This window comes from Hirundo rustica, chromosome 7 (assembly GCF_015227805.2).
Source record: "Hirundo rustica isolate bHirRus1 chromosome 7, bHirRus1.pri.v3, whole genome shotgun sequence".
Taxonomy (NCBI): domain Eukaryota; kingdom Metazoa; phylum Chordata; class Aves; order Passeriformes; family Hirundinidae; genus Hirundo; species Hirundo rustica.
Window position 1 is genome coordinate 18,102,470 of NC_053456.1, and position 19,822 is coordinate 18,122,291.

General features: G+C 34.6%; 1 protein-coding gene across 3 annotated transcripts in view; it reads right to left on the reverse strand.

The window, feature by feature from the left end:
• LOC120754925 (sodium channel protein type 2 subunit alpha-like) overlaps positions 1 to 19,822 on the reverse strand; it is a 70,325-nt gene that overhangs the window by 48,467 nt on the left and 2,036 nt on the right. For 2 of the 3 annotated variants that reach the window (XM_040069212.2, XM_040069214.2), the window contains exon 1: positions 834 to 918. In XM_040069212.2, the coding sequence (XP_039925146.2) occupies positions 834 to 913 (80 nt within the window). In that variant the 5' untranslated portion in view covers positions 914 to 918. Of the gene's footprint in view, positions 1 to 833; positions 924 to 1,802; positions 1,922 to 5,441; positions 5,759 to 11,944; positions 12,199 to 12,765; positions 13,058 to 19,822 lie in introns of those variants that run through there. The other variant, XM_040069216.2, reaches the window with a different exon arrangement.

The window sequence follows — 19,822 nt, forward strand, 5'->3', positions numbered from 1 at the left end:
TTTCTAAACAGGGTTCAGTGTAAGGGTTCATTGATGCAGAGTAATAAATAAATAAAAACAAAAAAAAAAAACAGTAATGAAAAAAGGAGGTAATAAAGGAACAAGTGATTAGAAGCAGGTTTTTCATGAGTACTATTATTTCAAATAAAAACAAAGGGCTTTGAGGAACATGACCTAGTGGAAGGTGTCCCTGCATGCCAGGGAGTTGGAACTGGACGATCTCTAAGATCACTTCCAACCCAAATCATTCTATGATTCTACAGTATTTCAGAGGAAAATATTTGTTAAAGAATAAATAATATGCATTTATAACCATGCACAAGAAAGAGAAATATTCCTTATTTAGGTGAACTCTTTGTTACTCTTTCATAGGTAAGGCCCTTTTCTCAGCAGTTTGAGTTTCTTGTGTTTGTGGGTCATCTGTCCTTGCTGTGTCAGGCACTTAGGAGGTCAAATCAGTAAGGCATGATAAAAGTCCCACTGTGATTAGATCATGGATACTTAAGCAAGGTATGGCAATAATTTTGCATGCACATCTGTAGCTCCCTATCTGATTTACAGCTTAGACTATCCAAGGACAAGAACTCCTGTTTGTACTACACAGCAGAAGTTCAGATATTCCTCAGGCATAATTTTAACAAACATGGTGTTACTCTTAAATCATTTAAGTTATTCAGGAGAAAACAGGAAAGATATTGATGATCTCATGGAATCTGATTCTTCCTGACTCTGGACAAGCCCATTCGGGCATTCAGATTTTTATAAATACTTCTTGTTTGGATTCACACAGAAACAAAGACAAAAAAATAAAGAAGTAAAAATGTTTAACTTACTCTACATTCTTTGTCCAGTCTGGAGGGTTACTCATGGTCATAAATACGCAGTTGGTCAAAATAGTGCACATGATAAGCATGCTGAATAATGTGGGTTATAGTTAAGGCACATAAGTCAAAAAAATAGAACAGCTTTATAATACTAAAATAAATTAAAAATATTAAATGTTTACAAATGTGTACAAATAACATGACACTAATTAAAGCCAAAAAATACAACTTTGCACATAATTTTATGTAATTTAAATGATGTGCCGTTTGACATATTACGGTGCACTTCTGTAAAACGTGCAATACTTTTGTAACTATAGCAGGTTTAGGTTTTAAATTAAGATTAAACATATCTTTAACTCTGTAAATCATTAAATTACTACCCAAAATGGAATTACTCATTTAATACAGGTGGATCATTCTAAAAGATCTTTAGTCAGAGGTTGGTTGTTTAGGCACAAGGGTTTTTTTTTAACATGATTGAAATATATTTGAAAATAGTCTCCTTTATCCCAAATCTTTTATAAGACACCTATCCCAATGCTGAAAACAGTGGCGAAAAAGCTGCTCTTTACCCATGCTCTTTTGTCCTTGCTAAGTGAGTCTACTTCATGAATAGTACTACTGGTCTTGGTAAAATTGTGACCTTAGATATGTTCAAGTGCAATGGTTTGTCACTAATGTGGCCTTAGCTGCAGGGCTTAGTATGGGATCAGGTCTCCTTTTAGATATAAAGCCTGATATTTAAACTCTGACAGATTTAGGTGATTCAGTAGAGAATTCTCTCAGCAGGGATGAAGATCACACTGCAATTCACATGTGATATTGCTCCTTTTTTTAAGTGTGAGCAACATATATTTTTTTAGTGTAGTTCACTCCCATGGACACAATATATATATCCACATGAAAAGTATTAGTTCAGTCATTAAGTATTTTTTAAGTAGCAACATTTAAATCGACATTAAGAAAAAAGGATATGAATGTACCAAAATCTTGATAGCAATTTTTCTGATGGGATTAAAAGGAGTTAAAATATACAAGGCAGATGTGGCACTGAACCGGAAAATTGCTTTTCCCTTATTCAATACTATGAAAGTCTGCAAAAAAGAAATACAAAATTAAAATGTAGTGTTGACTACACATATATCTTCACCTCCTACTAAAATTTTCCATTCTCCACCTGAGAAGTATAAGTTCCATTCTACAGTCTACCTTCGGTAGGAAAATAACTGATTTTTATTAATACAATGGAGTAAGCCTTCCACAGCCTATTCTCCAATTTGCAAAATTTACCAGCATGTAGAATGAATTATGATGTAATTAAAATGGGTGGGGATTACAAAAAACAATGGCAGTTTATCAACAAAAGCAAAATGGAGGATTTTGACACTAAAATATTTCAATTTTATTTCTTATGAAGTCTTTGATTAAAGTGAGAGCTTCAAATTTATCAAATACATTCCACCTTGTGAGCAAGCACAAACAAAACCAAAATAGCAAAAGGACAATTCTAAATGCCAGTTTGCATTTGGAACAAATATTTGACAGAATTATATACACACACATATATAGTGACAAGGAGAAATTGTCATTACAAAACCGACCACAATTTAAAAAAAAAAATTGCTTTCATTTTCTATTTTAAGTACTACCAATATCAATTATATACATCTTCTAAAACATTATCTGTGAAAAAAATTAAAATTATTAATATATTGCCATCTAACATAGTTCTGAACAATGTGAGACAAACATACACCAGAATTCAGCATCCTATCAAAAAAAAAAAAAAAAATTAAAAATTGCTGATTTTCTTGTTAACAATATGCTCTTACTTTCCCCTATATGTAAGCGGAAAATTTAGCTAGTGATTACCTTAAAATTTTGGTCTGCTAAACCTATGGTTTGTGTTCAGTTTATTTTGTTTCTTGTGAGCAGCCATTGCCTAAGTGTATTTGTCTGTGAATGAGGTTTACTTGCATTTTTGGTGCTGCTTGAAATTTCTTTTGGACATAACTATTCTTCATTCTTTTTGCTCTTTGTCGATGGTAATGGCTCTGCTTTGTGTTAAGATAATAGAGTCTTTGTTATGCTCTCAGCAGAGCTATATGGTATCACTGTTCTCCATGTTGATTTCCATTCTCTGTAAAAACTTGGCTGTGATCAGAAAAATTCGGCCCCCTCTGTGGCCTTTACTGCCTATTTGGATTGTCATCTCGGGCAAGGAAAGCAATCCTCTCCATGGTGGGAAAGAAAACAGGTAAAGGAGTGTGGCAGGTGCCTGTTCAAAGAATAACATGAAGCTAACACTGAGGGTGGCAGAGAATGGACACACACTCCTTGGCATTTCTCCCTGCCCTACGGTCCTTCACCCAGCTGGAAATGCTAAAAAGATGTTGCCTGTCCCAAGGTCACTGCTGCAGCTGAGCCTGAAGACAGACTAAATTCACATATGATTTCCTCTGCACTGACAAGCCAATGATTAAGGGTAGTTTCTTCTATACACCAGAGGAGGGATGATTAGTCCATTATTTAAGATGTCCATTTGCTTTCTGTTGAGCGTAATTATACCACTAGGTATTATAAACACAGATGTCACCTGTGACTGAAGATCCTACAGTTTACTAATTACTCTCATATACTAAGAAATGCATCATTAGTGTGAGCTTTTACACTTTTGTTCCAAAAAATCTGACTACTTTTTCTGATCAGTGGAGGTTAGAAATGATAATTCAGAACTTCTCAGGTTTTCTGAAACCTCACTTGTTCAGACAACTTTATCCCTGAACTTATTTATGCAACTTTTTTCCTGAAGTTTTGCAGCTAGTCCAGAAAAGGGCTTAGCACTGGCAATTATATTTTAAGTATGAATTTGCATGGAACTGTTGTTATGACTCAAACCATATAAATTTAAATAACCCTTGGAAATGCTACTTTTTTGAGCTTTAGTTTCTTTACATTTCCTTGATAATACTTGTATTATCTACAGTATTGTTTATTTAACTTTGGCAACTGTTAAGTTATGCAATTACATACAGATTCTGCTTTATTTTCTGTTCCCATTACTGAGGCCATAATTTTTAAACCTGTTTTACAAACCAAAGGCAAACACAAATTTAGCCACAAAAGTGAGAGTATTATTTGCATGATTTTTTTTTTCTAGCAAGCAAAGTTTCTTTGGAGTTTAAAGTATTTTATGCCTTGATTTTTTTATAGTGGCTCAACATCAAGTTTCTTATCTTTATGGCAGCCTGGAATGCTTCAAGGTGTCAATAGAGCAACTGTGTTCAGTTCTTTCTGTTTCAGAGAGATGGGAAAAGATTGTCCCAAGTACTTCTCCATAAAACACCTTCTGCATTTTTTAATTTAGGGGTGTTATCCACCTCTTCATCCTCCTTCTCTCTCCTTACTTACATTACTTATAGGTCTATCAGAAACTGAGAGAACATCTTGATGCTGATAAGGGAGCACACAGAAATAAGAATGTAGAGGAAAACTGGCTCTTACTGTCACCTCTACTTTCACTAATCAGCACAGGACCTAGGTTGGAAAATTTCAGACCCTGGAGGATTTTAAAACAGACTACAACTAATCCCAGCTATGGAACCATACTTGTTTTTTCCTTGTCTTTCTCTTAAATAACACCAGTCTTCTTCCAATTGTATGCATCATTGCTACAAGGCATAAACCCATACACTCTACTGAAGATCCCGACTTTTAAAAAGTCAAGCTTTTTACTTGAATGGATCTGTTTGAACTACCTTTTCTACCTCCAAGTCCCTGACTTGGGGATCATGTGAAAAGGAGGACTGTGTATGACTGTCCACATTGAAAGGGAAAATACACCTCTTTTAGGAGTCTGCATTCTTCATGGAGCACAGATTTGCTGCTAATGGTCCCATTGTATTACAGCTCCATACATGTAATTTAGATACTTTGCTTTTATTTCATAACTCTTTTCTCTGGTCTCTCTGTATGAAAAGTCTTCAGAACACCAAAATGTCTCTTTTCGATTCCTTCCTCAAAAATAAGCTTTTCCATGGTCTGCCAGAGACTTCTAATTGACAGCTCTGCAGTAGAGATCTATCATAACAAAGGCAAGCACCTCAAGCAATAGTTTTCTTTGTGGTAGTTTCATATGAGCCAACATCTACAGAGTCTCTATATGCTACATATATAGAGATACATGTATTTCATATGTATGTTTGCATATGTTCTATAGCTATACAGAAACAAAGAATATGGTTACACTCTATTTCACTGACTTGAGTGGATGCTACCTTGTTATCTACGACTATTTCCGTTGCAAAACCATGCTTGGAACATCTCTTTTGACATATCCAGTCTTACTATTACATTGAAATCAAGAAAATTCATTCTGTGCTCAAATTCAGGCAAGATCAAGAAAGAAACATCTTCCTTACAATGAATTATATAGCAAGTAACTCAAGAGAATTGAAGCAGTCAAAATATGGAAGAGCATAAATCAGTTCTGTTAAATAAAAGGATATTTCTGTATATTTAGCAGATTGATAGTTCTAATTATCACATCTTGTGATTAAACTTTTCTAGTGTATAAAATTATATTCTATTTTGTGCAAAACATAATTCACTCACTTTTTTATTGATATAATATGGGTCCAGGTCTTCCAAAGGTTCAGACACCATTCCTGGAGGTATGTCACCATAAATAAATGGCAGCGTCTTTCCTGCCTCCAAGTCACTGTTTGGTTTTGGACCATTTTCATCATCATCATCTGTATGTTCTTGCTTGGGCTTTTTAGCTTTTTCTTCTGCAGAACGCTTTTCAATAGCTGCGAGAGAATCTCTAGTAAAATAGCGGAAGCTTTCAGGTCCGGGTGGTACCAGCAGTGCCTGTGCCATGTTTTCATCCTGCAAATTTAATTACTTTTAGCTTCTTGCATAAGAATGACCTATAAAAGAAAATTAAATCATTTAGGCAAGCTAGATTGTACCAATAGGAAAAACCCAAACATTTGGTCAGAAACTCTTTCCAGGCTTAAACAGAAATAGAAGCAGCATATTTCAAGGATGAATGGCAGTTAAAAGCAACTGTTTAGAATTTATTTAGATATTTTATAAATTATTTTTCAGCTTTTTCCTGCCGATCCAGAAAAAGACACTATTTCTACCCACAGATACTGCTTTGCCTGTGTCCTTGGACACTCTCAGAGTAAATTGCTGATACAAGTGTTTTAACAGTACAGCATGTTTTTTAACAGCAAGTGTAAATGCATATTCTCCGAGTTGCTGTAGAAAACTGTAAACCTGCATTCTACTACTAAATAGATTTTATCTTTCCATATTTTTTCAAGCATCAGTAATACAAATTTCCAAATGTCAATTCTTTCATTAAACTAAAAGATTTTGTATGACTGGTGCTGTTTAAATGACAGCAAATAAATTATGGGAGGAACAAGCTTAATTCTTTCTTACTGACAATTAACCATGGTGAAGACTAATATTAGATACCAGAGCAGCTCAGGTTGTTTATTGACCATTAGCTGTGAATCAAAACCACAGGCCTTTTAAGTAAAAGGAAACAGCATGTACAATCAAGGCTATGTGGGAAAAGATGCTGCTTCTGATTCTTTGCAAGGCAAGTGTCATAGGTTTCGGACTGGTTTCAGTCTGAAATAATACTAGGACTCTGGTTCCCTGTGAATGTCTTTAGTACCAATGTGGGTGATGCTGCTTTTTCCTGCTCTCTGCATTGAACTCTCTACTGTACAGCAGGTCTCTTTATGAAGTCCTGCAGTGCATCAACTGAAAGTAGTGTTATTTTTCTTTCTTCCAAGTCCTCTGCAGCAGGATCAGTTATTTAAAGTGATGTACTGTACAGCACAGTTGAGAGGTTTGAATAGCGGGAGGGAGAGAATGGCAAAATGAAGGCAGATATGGTTAAAGAGTGCTGCTACCAGGGAAAAAATTAAAGCCTTTCTTGGTGTCTACTTTGCAAGAATTTATGGCATACTGTTGTAAAAATTTTAATTATGAGAACCAATTTTAAGAGTGAGTTTCAATGCTTAACTAATGAGCTTTAATTATGTTTTCTGTTACATGAAACCATGTAACCTTTGCTACATTACATCATGAATGTGCAACATCTCTATCCTAGAGATTCCACCTCTAGATTTAGAGACATAATATTCTTCTGATTTGCACTCATTCAATAGTCCTTCTACTAAAGTTTCTTGGCTGTCTGAAGCAGATTGTAGAAACACACATACACATACACACAGATACATTAAGGGGTAGCACTTTGTGTGTAGCAATGATCTTATGAAATAAGATATGTGAAAACAGAAGAGGATGTTTAAAAGTGCTTGAAAAACCTAGAGCAAGAAACTGGAGGAAAGAAATGAAACATATTCCTAAATCCAAATTACTAATCCAATGACATGGTAAGGACTCATGTTCCTGTGCCACCTCAAGTCTTTATCTCAGGACTGGGTTCACAGCACAGCATCAATGTGTATGATCAGCACTGAGGTCACTAAAATAATTTAGTCAGTAGATTATAGCACCAAACAGATAAGTAATAGAAGACCAGAACCAAGATACCTGACCATAAATTCAGAATTAAAATATACTGTACTGTAGACATGAAGAAGAAAATTTCTCTCAAGGCACTCTCTCAAGGAATTTCTCCCAAGGAATTTCTCTCAAGGAATGTCCTGGAGAACTATGAGTTAATGTGTAGAATGTGTAAAATGACAGAGACCTTGGAGTGGCTGTAGATACAGATGCAGTATAAAAGGAAAAATAAATTATAAAGCCAGCCAGAGTCCTCAGCGAGCAACCTTATCACAGGCTTCTGTGTTGAAATTTCTGCTACTAATTTTTTCTTTGTACAAAATGGACGCCTTCACTAATCCCTTTTTTAATTAACGTAACTCCCTATTAAGAGGATCCTAAACTCAAACTTGTCCCTTCTTTTTAGAATTAAAAGCACACTCATTTTCTGGATAGTCCTTTGATTACTACTTTTGCTCATGCAGGATTAATGAACTAAGAAGATATCTGAGGTTTCTCTTTGGTCTTTCTGAATAATTCTTTTCTTTATTCCTCATTCTACAGGCCTGTGATTCAACTTGTCACCCTAGGTGCCTTTTCTATGAAACTAGTCTCAAAAGATGCATCCAAATCAAGTCATCACTGTGTCTGTCTCATCTTTATAGTTGAGTGCATTTGTTTAGGCTGCTTTTCATCCATTAGCAGTTACAGCTACGAATGCTGTAACAAAATGCATTGTCCTCATTTAAAAGATATTTATTTGTATTGCTAGAAATCCACAAAGGCGCCAATGACTGACTGGGGAAAGTATTGGTAGACATAGGGATTCACTGCATTTCTCAGGGAAAAAATATGCCCTAAAAAAGTTTTCCTGATGAGTTGGAAACATTACTTGAGACCTGCCTCCACTACTGTCTAGTGCAATTATATCTTTTCTTTGCTGCTGCTATTACACAAGAAGGCTTTTCCTATACCAAATATGCCCCAAGCGTTTTCATTTAGATTACAAAGCTTAACAGAACAACACAGAAATATGTATCTGATTACTGTTGCTATACATACATTAATTAATAGAACAATGAAACAAAAATTGTGCTGTTGCCTGCACTGAGCCCTGAACAAGCTCTTAGCAATCCTTGAATCATGAACTGCTCATTTGTTAGTGATAGCTTCCCTCTTCTTCCTTCACTGGTTTTAAAATCACTTGGTAACTAAACTGCCAGGATACAAATGATATTAGGCAGAATTCAGACATTCAGTATATCTAATAATTCAGAATAACTGTCATTAAAAAATAATCTTTAAAGACTCTCAAAACGACATGTGGTCCAGGTCCCTCAGTACCTTCTGCTGCTCAGCAAAGAGAGTTTCAAGTATTTGAAATACAATTCTCGTCTATATATCATATATGTAATGCTCTATAATTTAATACATTTCCTTAGAAAAATGAAGTTCCCATTTATTAAAGACATGCTTTTGCCATTTAGTTGTAACTGAGCATTGCATTATATAAGTCCTTCTCCAGCCTTCCTTCAGTCCCTACCTTTAAATAATTAGCAATTGAGCAATAAACAGTATCTATATGTTTTTAATTTTATACATATTTTAGCTAGTTATGTTATATCCACAGGTAAGTTGTTAAATTTTATTTTTAATATAACAATCTTCTCATCATTTACAGAAGATGAGTCAGAAAGTAAGTAAAATATCTTTGCTAACAATGTCAAATTAATTTTTCTGTGTCTCTGAAAAAGCCAGAAGAAGTAGCCTGAAGGTATCTATTTTTATGATATCTTAAATAGGGCAAATGGTAAAAGTGAAAGTACCAGTGTAAGTACCAGGTAGATACCATAATTGTTTATTAAAGTCTTCAGGCTGTCTAACAAATTATCTGCATTTTGCATGAAACTGCACACACCCCCTTCAAAATTTTCAAGGGGGAGAAATAGCAAACCTTGTTGGGGTTTTTTCCCTTTAAAGTACTGCCTGCTAAAACCTTGAAAAAGCTGACTACTGAGGTTTTCATTCCATTAAAACTGAAACAGTTGATTAGGGCTGGAGTAAGTGCAAGGATAGCAAATGGAATCTGTAAAATGACCAGCTATCCTAATTTTCTTATGCTAATCTTTTATTGGAGAAGCTGTGATTTGGAACAAATATCTTCCCCTGTGCCAAGCCCTGCAACAAGCTCTCAGATGCAAAAGCCTAGATTAAAAACTTTCCTCTAAATCACTAGTGTTAATAAGACCAGCTGTCTCAATGGAGGTAAAGCTATTTGTCCAAATCAAAAGGGTGTCTCTCCCACGATCGGACAGACAGAAACTAGTGGTACCACCTCAGCATCAGCCAGAGATTACTTTCTGCAGATTAGAAATAAAACCTGTAGCTCTTGTGTGCTGCTATCAGAAAAATACCTCAACTCAAGCTCTTACTGCCCCGAGGAGGAAAGAGCTACAAGAGAACGTATGCTGGGACAGTCTGAAGAAATTAGTCATCTTAGCTCCCTCTCTTAGTGTCTGGGAAGTTGCTTTAGGAAATTCAGGTATTGGTTTTCTGGAAGTGAAGATAAACTGTATTTATGTTACTGTGCTCTGATCAAATTCCAAATCAGGAAATGCTGCCTTCAATTTGTTCTAGAAAATAAGGATAGGTAAATACTAGTTGCTTGTGAAGACGAACAAAAATTAAATCTTTTTATTGACATTTCTCATAGGCTTTGTGCACAGAGAATAATTGCATGAAGAAAAATGTGGTCTGATTTTTTTTTTAAGTTAAAGATCATTATCTTTTCATAATTGACATTTACCATTGTTTACCATTTATCCTGGCATATTTACTCTATTTTTTACCGCTTTAAAATATTCTAGTAGAAAACAGAATTACAAAAAGATCAAAAGAGACTCAAAATGTCACTGCTGTAGTTCACAGTGGTAAATGCAACGCAGATTTCTTTGAGTTATCTAAAGAGACATTCAGTTAAAATTATCCATGAGTCCTAAGGCAAGGAATACATGAAAGTTGGTTTCATAAAAATAGGTATTTCAAGGAAAGGAGTGATTTCCTCAAAGGTAAAAACAGCATCCAGAACTTAGCACCTGTTTAGAACTTGCCTCTTTAAACTGTAATCTAGTAATTTAAACTTTGGCAATTTGTTTTTATAGGTCCTCCCTGACTAATAAATAGGATTTATTTTCATTTTTCCCAGTAAGTTCAACATTTATTTTTAATCCATTATGTCATTTTTTTAGATTATAATTTATCTGTAGCAATTACTATATTTGTATTTTGCATTTTTGTCTGTATTTGTAGTCAGCCTCAGTAGCCTATAGGCATTAGTGTTACATAACTATTCAAAATAAAAATAATGAAATCACTTCCAGGTGTTTATTAATAAAATTAATAAATCCAAAAAACCAAAAATACTTGTTGTGAGAATATGATATCAACTAAGAAGGGTCTTTCACAGAAATATTTTTCCTTAATAAAAACTTGCTTTGAAAGGATTTAGAATGGGGTGACTTAAAATAAGTGGCTGAATGTGAACTGGTAGTTCACATTGGCTGAAACTTGGCCAAAGAATAGTAAATGTAGTAAAAGCTTCAAGTGCTTCAGGGATATTACATGTAAATTTATTTCATGTTCTCAGTAATGACTTGAAATTAGGTGTGAAAGTACATTAACTAAATCTTAAGAACCCCAACCTCAGCAAAAGAAAACAATGTAAGACTTTGGAAATCTGTGTAGAATATATTTCATGAGGTTCAGTCTGATTGGTGAAAGACTAGGCAGATGGGAAAACACTCAAAACAGATTAGATTACTGACTGGAAGCAATTTCAGACAGGTCTGAAAGACCCAGAAGCTGCTTCTTGGGAAAAAGTGTTGAATACTACTCCCTCTCACCAGACAGTGCTATGGATAGTCTCTCGCCCACTTATTTGTCTGTTTGTGCCCATTGCCATTCCAGCCACCCTTTCCTTCCTTCAACCTCTCTCCAACATTTACTTTCAAATTAATTTGTTCCTATTTCTTATCTTAGCTTTTAGTAATGAAAAATTGATAGAATATGTAAAGGGATAAACCTGAATTCCTCAGACACCTACCTGCAACTTGAACTCCCCAAATAAATTAACTGACCCATTTATCTTATAGATAAAATTGACCAAAACCTCTAGGAATTCTTTAAATGTAAGCCTGCCTTGTATTTTCTTTACCACCATGAGTTGCCTCTGAGAATGTGTGAAAAGAGATCAAGTGTCAATACCGGAACTACTGGAGAAACCTGAAGGACAAATGAAAACCTCATGCAATTTAAGAGGAAGAAAAAGGGTCTCTTTCTGTCTATCAGCCTAATTGGAATACTGTACTCTAATCAACATTTTTCAAATACATTCCAACATTGGAGATCCTTATATTCTAAAGAAAAATAGCTACAATATACATAACACAAATTTCTATAGCTGGACCTCATAAAGGTGTTAATTTCATTTTTTCCACTGGTATTTTACTGAAGATATGTAACAGAATATCAACTAGCCATCTGTTGTAGAGAAACACGATTTCTTGCTGAGGAGACAGTCTTACCTTTATTTTTCTAAGAAATGCCAAATCTCAGAATTTAACCTCTACATCTTTTGCTAATGTGAAAATAAAAAGGCTGCATTTCTAGCAGAAAATGAATTGGTAAGGAAGGCTTCTCCTTGGGACCTGAAACTTCTTCAAGACTGTAGTTCCTTCAGGACTCTCTCATTCTTTGTTTCTGTGTCCAAAGCTTCTCAAAAATTAATTGCAGTAGACAAAGGTAAGCCTACATGTTCACATAGACATTTTTTTCCAACCTAAGAGCACCGAGAAGTAAGAAAAACAGGATTGAAAATTAGTAATTTCACTAAACCTAATACAGAAAAAAAGTACATTTAAGAATATTTTTAAGTATGCATTTCAAAGACTCCACCTCATCTTTTACTTACATGCTTTCACTAAAAGAGAAATTGTTGGAATTACTGCATCACTAGTACAGTCCTTGGTAGACATGGGTAAGGCGTAGTAGACGATAGTTCCCAGACTAACAGGAGTGTTCTCACCTGTCAGTTGGGGAACTGAGGAGTGGATCATTACTCCCAATGGATTTACTGCCCTTAAGCAGGCATGGAAGTTAATTAACTATATTTGCATGAACATATGGGTACTTCCTCAGGTTATCGATCACAGATATTGTTGGTACAAATGCTTTTCTTTTGCAACATTTTTTTTATTCCCTGCCAAGTAACATAACATCAGAAAAACACAGTATTTTCAGGTTCTTCAGTATAAATTACTTGCATCATTACAAGAGCTGGCCAAAGGTTGGCCATGTCTTCCTAAGTCTGGATAGCCATTTCATTAAATTTAAATTGTCCACTTACATCTTACACATACTCTTCAGCCACTGAGATTCAGATGAGCTGTCTTTGAGACATTTATTCTCTTTTGGATATCTCATCTAGATATATTATTTCTGCTTTCTTCTTCTTCTTCTTTTTTTTTTTTTTTTTTTTTTTAAATTTTATTTTTTACTGTTTTATGTTGTTATTTTGCTTTTATTCCTAGAGAAGAAAAGAAGACATCCCTCTCTTTTAGGTCTCTGCTCTTCCCAAAGCAGCTCTTAATAATACTTTTCTCCAAATACACCATGAATGAACAGCCACTGTAGAAACTCTGTAGATAAAATAAAGAAAATCTGAAGAGACACAGAACAGGTAAGAGAGAACAGAATAGGTGGGAAAACAAAAAGTGAAAGCTTTCTCTTAGACCACTGCTTCTCTTAGTCTTAAAGACAGCATCTCCAGGTACTTCAAGTACAGAGAATATGTTTCAAAAACTCACCTAGAATTTGCCTAGTACTATTTCCTATCTAGAATCTAGAATTGCATTTTCCCAAATATACAATAAGTGGTAACATAATTAGCACTTTCATTGTTTAATAATGTAACATAAACTCACCCCAATGATGGCTACGAGCAAATTCTTTCAACGCCTTGGTCATTTTGAGAGAAGCACTGATTCAGCACATTTTCCTGTGGTGAGTCACTACTAGAGAGGCTCCACTGAAGACATCTGAAAACTGTCTCCAGTACTGACCTGAGGGAATCATGACTCTGCCACCATTGATACTTATCCACCAATGCATATTTTACACTGAATGCAGCTTTCCCTAAGGGTAGAGATGGGACTTCCCCATCCCTTTGACTACTGGGTGAATCTGGATTCTGCCTCTCAAGCAGCACTGTGGCTGAAATTTGATCTCATGGTCAGATACAGCAAAATGTTTAAGTGCTTTTGCTCACAAGTTGCAAAATAATATGAAAAGGATTCTAGAAGTTCCTAATAAAAGAAAAATCACAGACACTAAACATTCATATGACATTTATTTTCAAAAATGGAAGTGTTGCTTCTCTCCAGTTGTAAAATATCTGCTAGTTTGCAAAATGTTGAATTCATTTTTAATGTGAGAATTACTAATAACACTAGAAGAGCAGATAATTTCAACAAATCTGAATTTTGAATTAAAGCACATGGCAGAGAACCCTTTTTCACATGTAACCCAAACTTCGTCTCTACCTCTATGCATCATGGTGATATTAGTGGTAGTTACAACAAAACTTCAAGGAAGCAAGTTGGCTGAATTGTGTCCTTTGTCCTGAATTTATAGTAGACCTAGGCCATGCCAGTGTAATTTCATTACAGGATTTCAACAAATATCTCATCTCATATACTTTTTAACATATTATTTCTGTGTAATTTGCAATACACTAAAAACAAAAACAAGAACAAACAAACAAATAAACAAAGAGAAGCTGCCCAAGCAACACACCAACCCCCACCCCCCAAATTAAAAAAAAAAACAAAAACAAAAAAAATCACAAAAACCAAAACAACAACAACCCACAACAACAATAACCAAAAAAGAAAGAAAGAAAGAAAAAAAACAAAACAAAAACAAACAAACAAACAAACAAAAACCCACAAAACCAACCAAACAAAAAAACAACCCACATCTCTAGGATTTGTTCTTTGCTCTAATATCTTTGGTTCTCACTCCAATACCAGAAATTTTCATAGATGGATGCAAATTACATAGTTTTACTGTAGCTGAAAGTAAAATGATAGAAAATTATTTTGGCTGATAATTTGTTGACCAAAATATTTTTATTTAGAGTAGGTCATCTTAATTCATCTCCCAAGAATGAATCATAGGTGAAATGTCAGGCCTCGTCAGAGGTGATTCCTGATGGACAGATTACACAGATTCATTCATGTAGGGCTCTATCCTGAGGTCTTCTGCACATATGGCTTGAGAATTTAATCTAAAACTTGTTAGAATGTGTTTCAAATTCTGAGACATGATATTGCTTCAAAGAATGTTTCAAACTATATCCTCATGCTCTTTATCTCCATTTAAATGTAACAATAAATGGGAAAAGAAAGAAATGGGGTTATTCAAAATGAGATTTTCTCATAAATACCATTACTCTGGACAATATGCCAGTGATGGTGCCACCTAAGTGAAATCTCATGTTAAAGGCAAATGCAATGAACAGAAATTGTGAGCAGCTATTTGGTGTTAAGCAATTATAAAACTGTTAACCCAGTTCTAGATTAGCAAGAAACAGTTATCCACAAAATTAATTGTGCAAATTCATCTAATTCCTAATACTTTGTGTATTCAAAATTTAAATGTGCTGACAAGCGAAACATTTGTACATACAACAGTATCCACAGGAAAGTTGTTAAAGAAGTTAAAAGAAAACATCAGTGAGCAATATCTAAATACGTCACAATACTGATTTTTCTGTATAGAAAATAGAAATCTCTGTTAGTAAAGTAGCACTCTTTTCTAAATTTTTATGAGGAAACTTACAAAAATGCATTTGCAACAGAAAACATTGTTTATGAATTTAAGAAAGAAACTAAAGAAGCTAAACTTGGAAAATTAATTAAATCATTAAGAACTGTGTAGCTGAAACACTTATTTTCCTAGTCTTACTATGCTGCAGGAGCTAGTCAATACAAAATATGAAAGAATAAACTTCATATAACACAAGATTAATGGACTGTATTTGGAATTTGACAGTTGTCTAGGAAACCAAAGGAAAAAAATTGGAACTTCTGTTTGAGAGGCTTACACAGAGTCCTTGGCTGAATGTGATCATTACTACATAAGGAAAAAAATGCACATAAAGTCAACGTGAAAATGGAGTGCTTTATACCCAAGGTTTAACGCAGCATATGAAAAATGTGCATGGATTTCTCCAAAGCATTTATTCGGGTGTCATGGAATTGTCTAATAAAACATAATCAAGCCTTCATTCTGGAATGTTTACAAATGGAGTATGGAAATATGATGTAGATCTAGTCTCTACCTGCATGTTATAAATCTAAAGGTGCAAAGGCTGAAAGTTACAACTTCTACCACCTCTCTAAAAGTTATCTTTTAAATTTCAGTATATTAACATAATATTGTACTAATTAGAGGCCTATAGCTTTAAGTGATACATGCTATGGAATGATAGCTAGTGCTGTAGCAGCTACTAGAATTCTAGTATTCCACCTATTATAATACTAACTAAAACAAATTGATATGTAGGAAATACACGGCAAGTAACTTAAACTGGTGTTAGCAAGATCCTTTCAGGAAGACTCCTTTAATGCTCAGTTACAGCTTCACTCCGTAGGTAAGAAATTCCTTCATAATGCAGGTTGAATTTTATTCGTATTGATTTTGGTCAGAACTGTCTCAGGTCAGATTTCTTCGTGCGAGCATTTTGGCTTTAAATATTAGTGACAGAATTTTCTTTAGACATTTCATTTAAATGACAGTAAACATTAGGATTGCCCTCCTTCAGTTCAATCTGACCTTGGACTCTTGGGCCTTTTTGAAATTGCCTACTTATTTCTATCATCAAGTTTACACCACTGAGACATAAAAATAACATTAATGATTTCTTTCTAACTGTAAGGCCTAGTATTTTTGCTGTCATCTGTCATAAAGAAGTTTTGACAATTATTGGCCTATTAAGTAAGAATAAACATAAAGAAAACTTTCAAAAAACATTCAAAGCCGATTGTGATGAGGGGAATTTATTTTGCTTCTTGATAAGGTGCAAGAGTGTAAGTTCGGTGTATACCTCCACTCATCATTTAAAAGTGCCCTCTATGTAAAAGTTATCACAAAACTTAAATTTAGAGCATAATTTTTCTATAAAGAGTGCTTTTCAATGGAAAACATATTCAAATATCTTCCAAAAATAAGAATAATCATCTATCTGTCTACCCCTGACTGTCACTGTGGATTTAGGTTAACTTTGCTAAAATGTATAGGGATTCTTCATTCCTAAGATTTATCCCAATTTTGTAGTCTACCAGTTTTATCCTTACTATTTAACCACTGCACAAGAACATATGCATTCAAAAGTAAATGTTTTTGATAGTAATAACTGTGGAGAAATTTCTGTGCTCAAGGAAATCAAGTTGGTATCACGTTAATTGCATCTGAGAAAAAAAACAACCCTTTGTTTTTATGTCGGACACAGACAAATTCACATTTAGGTTTCCACATATATTTCAAATATTATCAAAAAGGGATAAAAATATTCTTGATACAGTTGCACAGTTTTCCTCTGTGACTGGCTTTTGACAAGGCAATGAAGGTTGGTTGTTAAGAAACCACATTCATTTAACATCTGAAAACTTTGGACATACTTAAAACTGAACCAAGAAATTTAAGTTCCTATGAGTATATTTTTAAACTACACAAATTTGGAATTCCTCAGTGTGTCCAATCACTAAAAGACAGTACAATAATTCCTAAGAAAGGACAGAGTTTTCAGGATATGCAAACCTAGGCAGGAAAGAAATTGGAACATGTGGGCCTGAATTCAGGCTACATGGACTCAGAAAATTTCTGCTTCTATTCCAGGACTACCAGGCAGTGAAAGGACGTAATTTTTGAGAAATGGTATAGACTTTTCTTCAATTAATACAGTAGCTGGGCCACATAGTGCTATGTTGCCCTACATAAAAGGAACTGTTCTTCCTGTAAACATTTAATTTCCTCGTTTACTTCTTCATCTGCATTTCTGTAGTGATTTTGAATACAAACTTGTACCTTCCTATATAATTATACATAATATTTTATGGCTAAGCAGATAAAGGAAGATTCTTGCTTCACATTGTTCTTAAAATAAATTATGCTAAAAGACTGTGAACACTGATCTCTCACCATTGAAAAGGAAGGCCTAAAAATTAAATAAGCAACATCTAATTTAAGTATAAATAATCTAGAAGTGGAAAGTGCCTACAGTGTACACTTATCCCAAGATCTTCCTGTTGTGTGGTTATAATGGGTATGCATGGTAAGGAGAATCACAGAACCTGTAGTGCTGATGCTCATCCCAGCCATTTTCCTTACTGGAATCTGTGATATACTCTCAAATTTACCAGTTAGCCTCATTAATTTCATTCAGGAAATCTTGCAAAGGAATATGAGGATGTGTATCTCATGGACAGGGAGTCAGCTGTATGTGCTCTTCAGCCGATCTGCACACACACAGTAACTTCAGCACCTGTGAAAAGCAGCTTTGCTGAGCAGGTACAGCAGGTATACAATCGATATATCTGGCACGTGCCAGACCCATGCATATGGACTATACACTCAATATATGCATATTCAAAATGGGACTGTTTGATAAGGGTATATGGCATCCAGAAAGCTCACCCAAAGAAGTAGCAGGAAAATCAATTCCAGTTTGGAAAAGAGGCCTGGGCACATGGTAGCTCCATGATTATACTTACCTACATATTTTTTACCTACTCAGTGAAAAAAAGATCAATAGCAATAAAGAATTATTAAGTAAACAAATAATTAATCTGATCATAAATAACCTTTTCCTTAAGCTTTTAGATGTGAAAAAGCCTCATAAATTTTTAAAATAAATATTAACTTTTTTAGTTGCATTTTTCACTGTAAAACTTATTCTGTGATCTGTCTTAATGGACAGAGTAAGTGAACAGCAATTTTTCATAAGATGTTACCAAGCGTGGGGACCACATTACAGTTTAGCAACAGTTTGAGATCACCATTTTGAGGTGGATTATTTGAGATTTGGCTCTTAGGCAGGGGTTTTTGCTGTTGTTAGTTGGTTCGTTGAGTTTGTTTTTGTGTACCGTGAATAAATAATTTGGGGTTGTGTAATGAAAAAAAATGAAAAACTGGATACTTTTGTGACCTGGAATTTAACTTGCTTACTCCTGTTTAGGATTACAGTGGTAGTACACACACATTATGGTTACTCAAGAGCATATGCTGTAGCTACTCTGTATTTTCAAGTATCATAGTCCCTGCCTGAGCTGCTCTTATACCTGTTCCTTCTGCTTTACCTCATGATAAGGCAAGGAAAGTCAAGTAATTACACTATCACAGTAATATATTGGGGATTCCAGCTGCTCATAAAGAAAATTTTGATGAAAGCAGATGAACAGGTTGTATGATGCCAGCTCCAGTATCAAGGTCCTATGGGAGTCCTATTGATCAGTATCAAACTTAGGCTTGCCATTGCAAGGTGCTTCACAGCTTTTAATCAGGTGTAGATGTAAGGAATAATAATCAGGTTTCCAGTTAAGAGGATGCCTTTTTCCTACCAGTGATTTTTATGGTGGTTGGCGGTTGATTTGATGGACTGATTGACACCACAGCTCAGAGTGTACACTTGTGTTCTGCAAGCGGCCTAAATAGGGGCATCAATTGTACTGTAATGCTTTGAACCATTTATTTATTCAAGTGAGGATGAAAAAAACAATGTATCTTGCAAAGTGTAAGATAGGCAAGAGTAAATATTGCTGATTATCAGTTGTTAGGTAAAAAAAACAAAACAGAAGAGTTTTACAGAGTGGAAAATAAGCTAACTAGAATTTTGTAAAATTTTTAACTTCTAAATAGAATTTTGTGATAAAGAACAGAGTAAATGTAACTTTCTGAAACTTATTTTCAAATATCATTGACAAAATTCAGAAAATATACAAATAAATTACCAAATAGCAGAAACTTGCACTTATTCTTCTGAGGTTTAACTGAAGCAGAGGCCAAACAATACTTTTCCTTTGTCACCTTATGGCAAGAAGAGCATATAGATAAAAGGGGCCAAGATTTGTACTTTAGAGAACAAGGTCACAACTTGCTTGCCTTATTCATAGATCTCTTTTAGTATCTGGTATTCACTGATTCATCAAAAGTTGTGGGACTCCAGTAATGTCATTAGTACATAGCATACACACAACAAATTATATTGGGCTGAGATGGGAGCAGCAGAATGAAATGGATAGCATCAGTCAGAAAGTTCCATCTTACATCCCACTATCCTTTTTTTCTTCAAAAATCCTTGCTCTTTTGATGGCAACTAAAGTTCTCTCCATGCCTAATCTTTA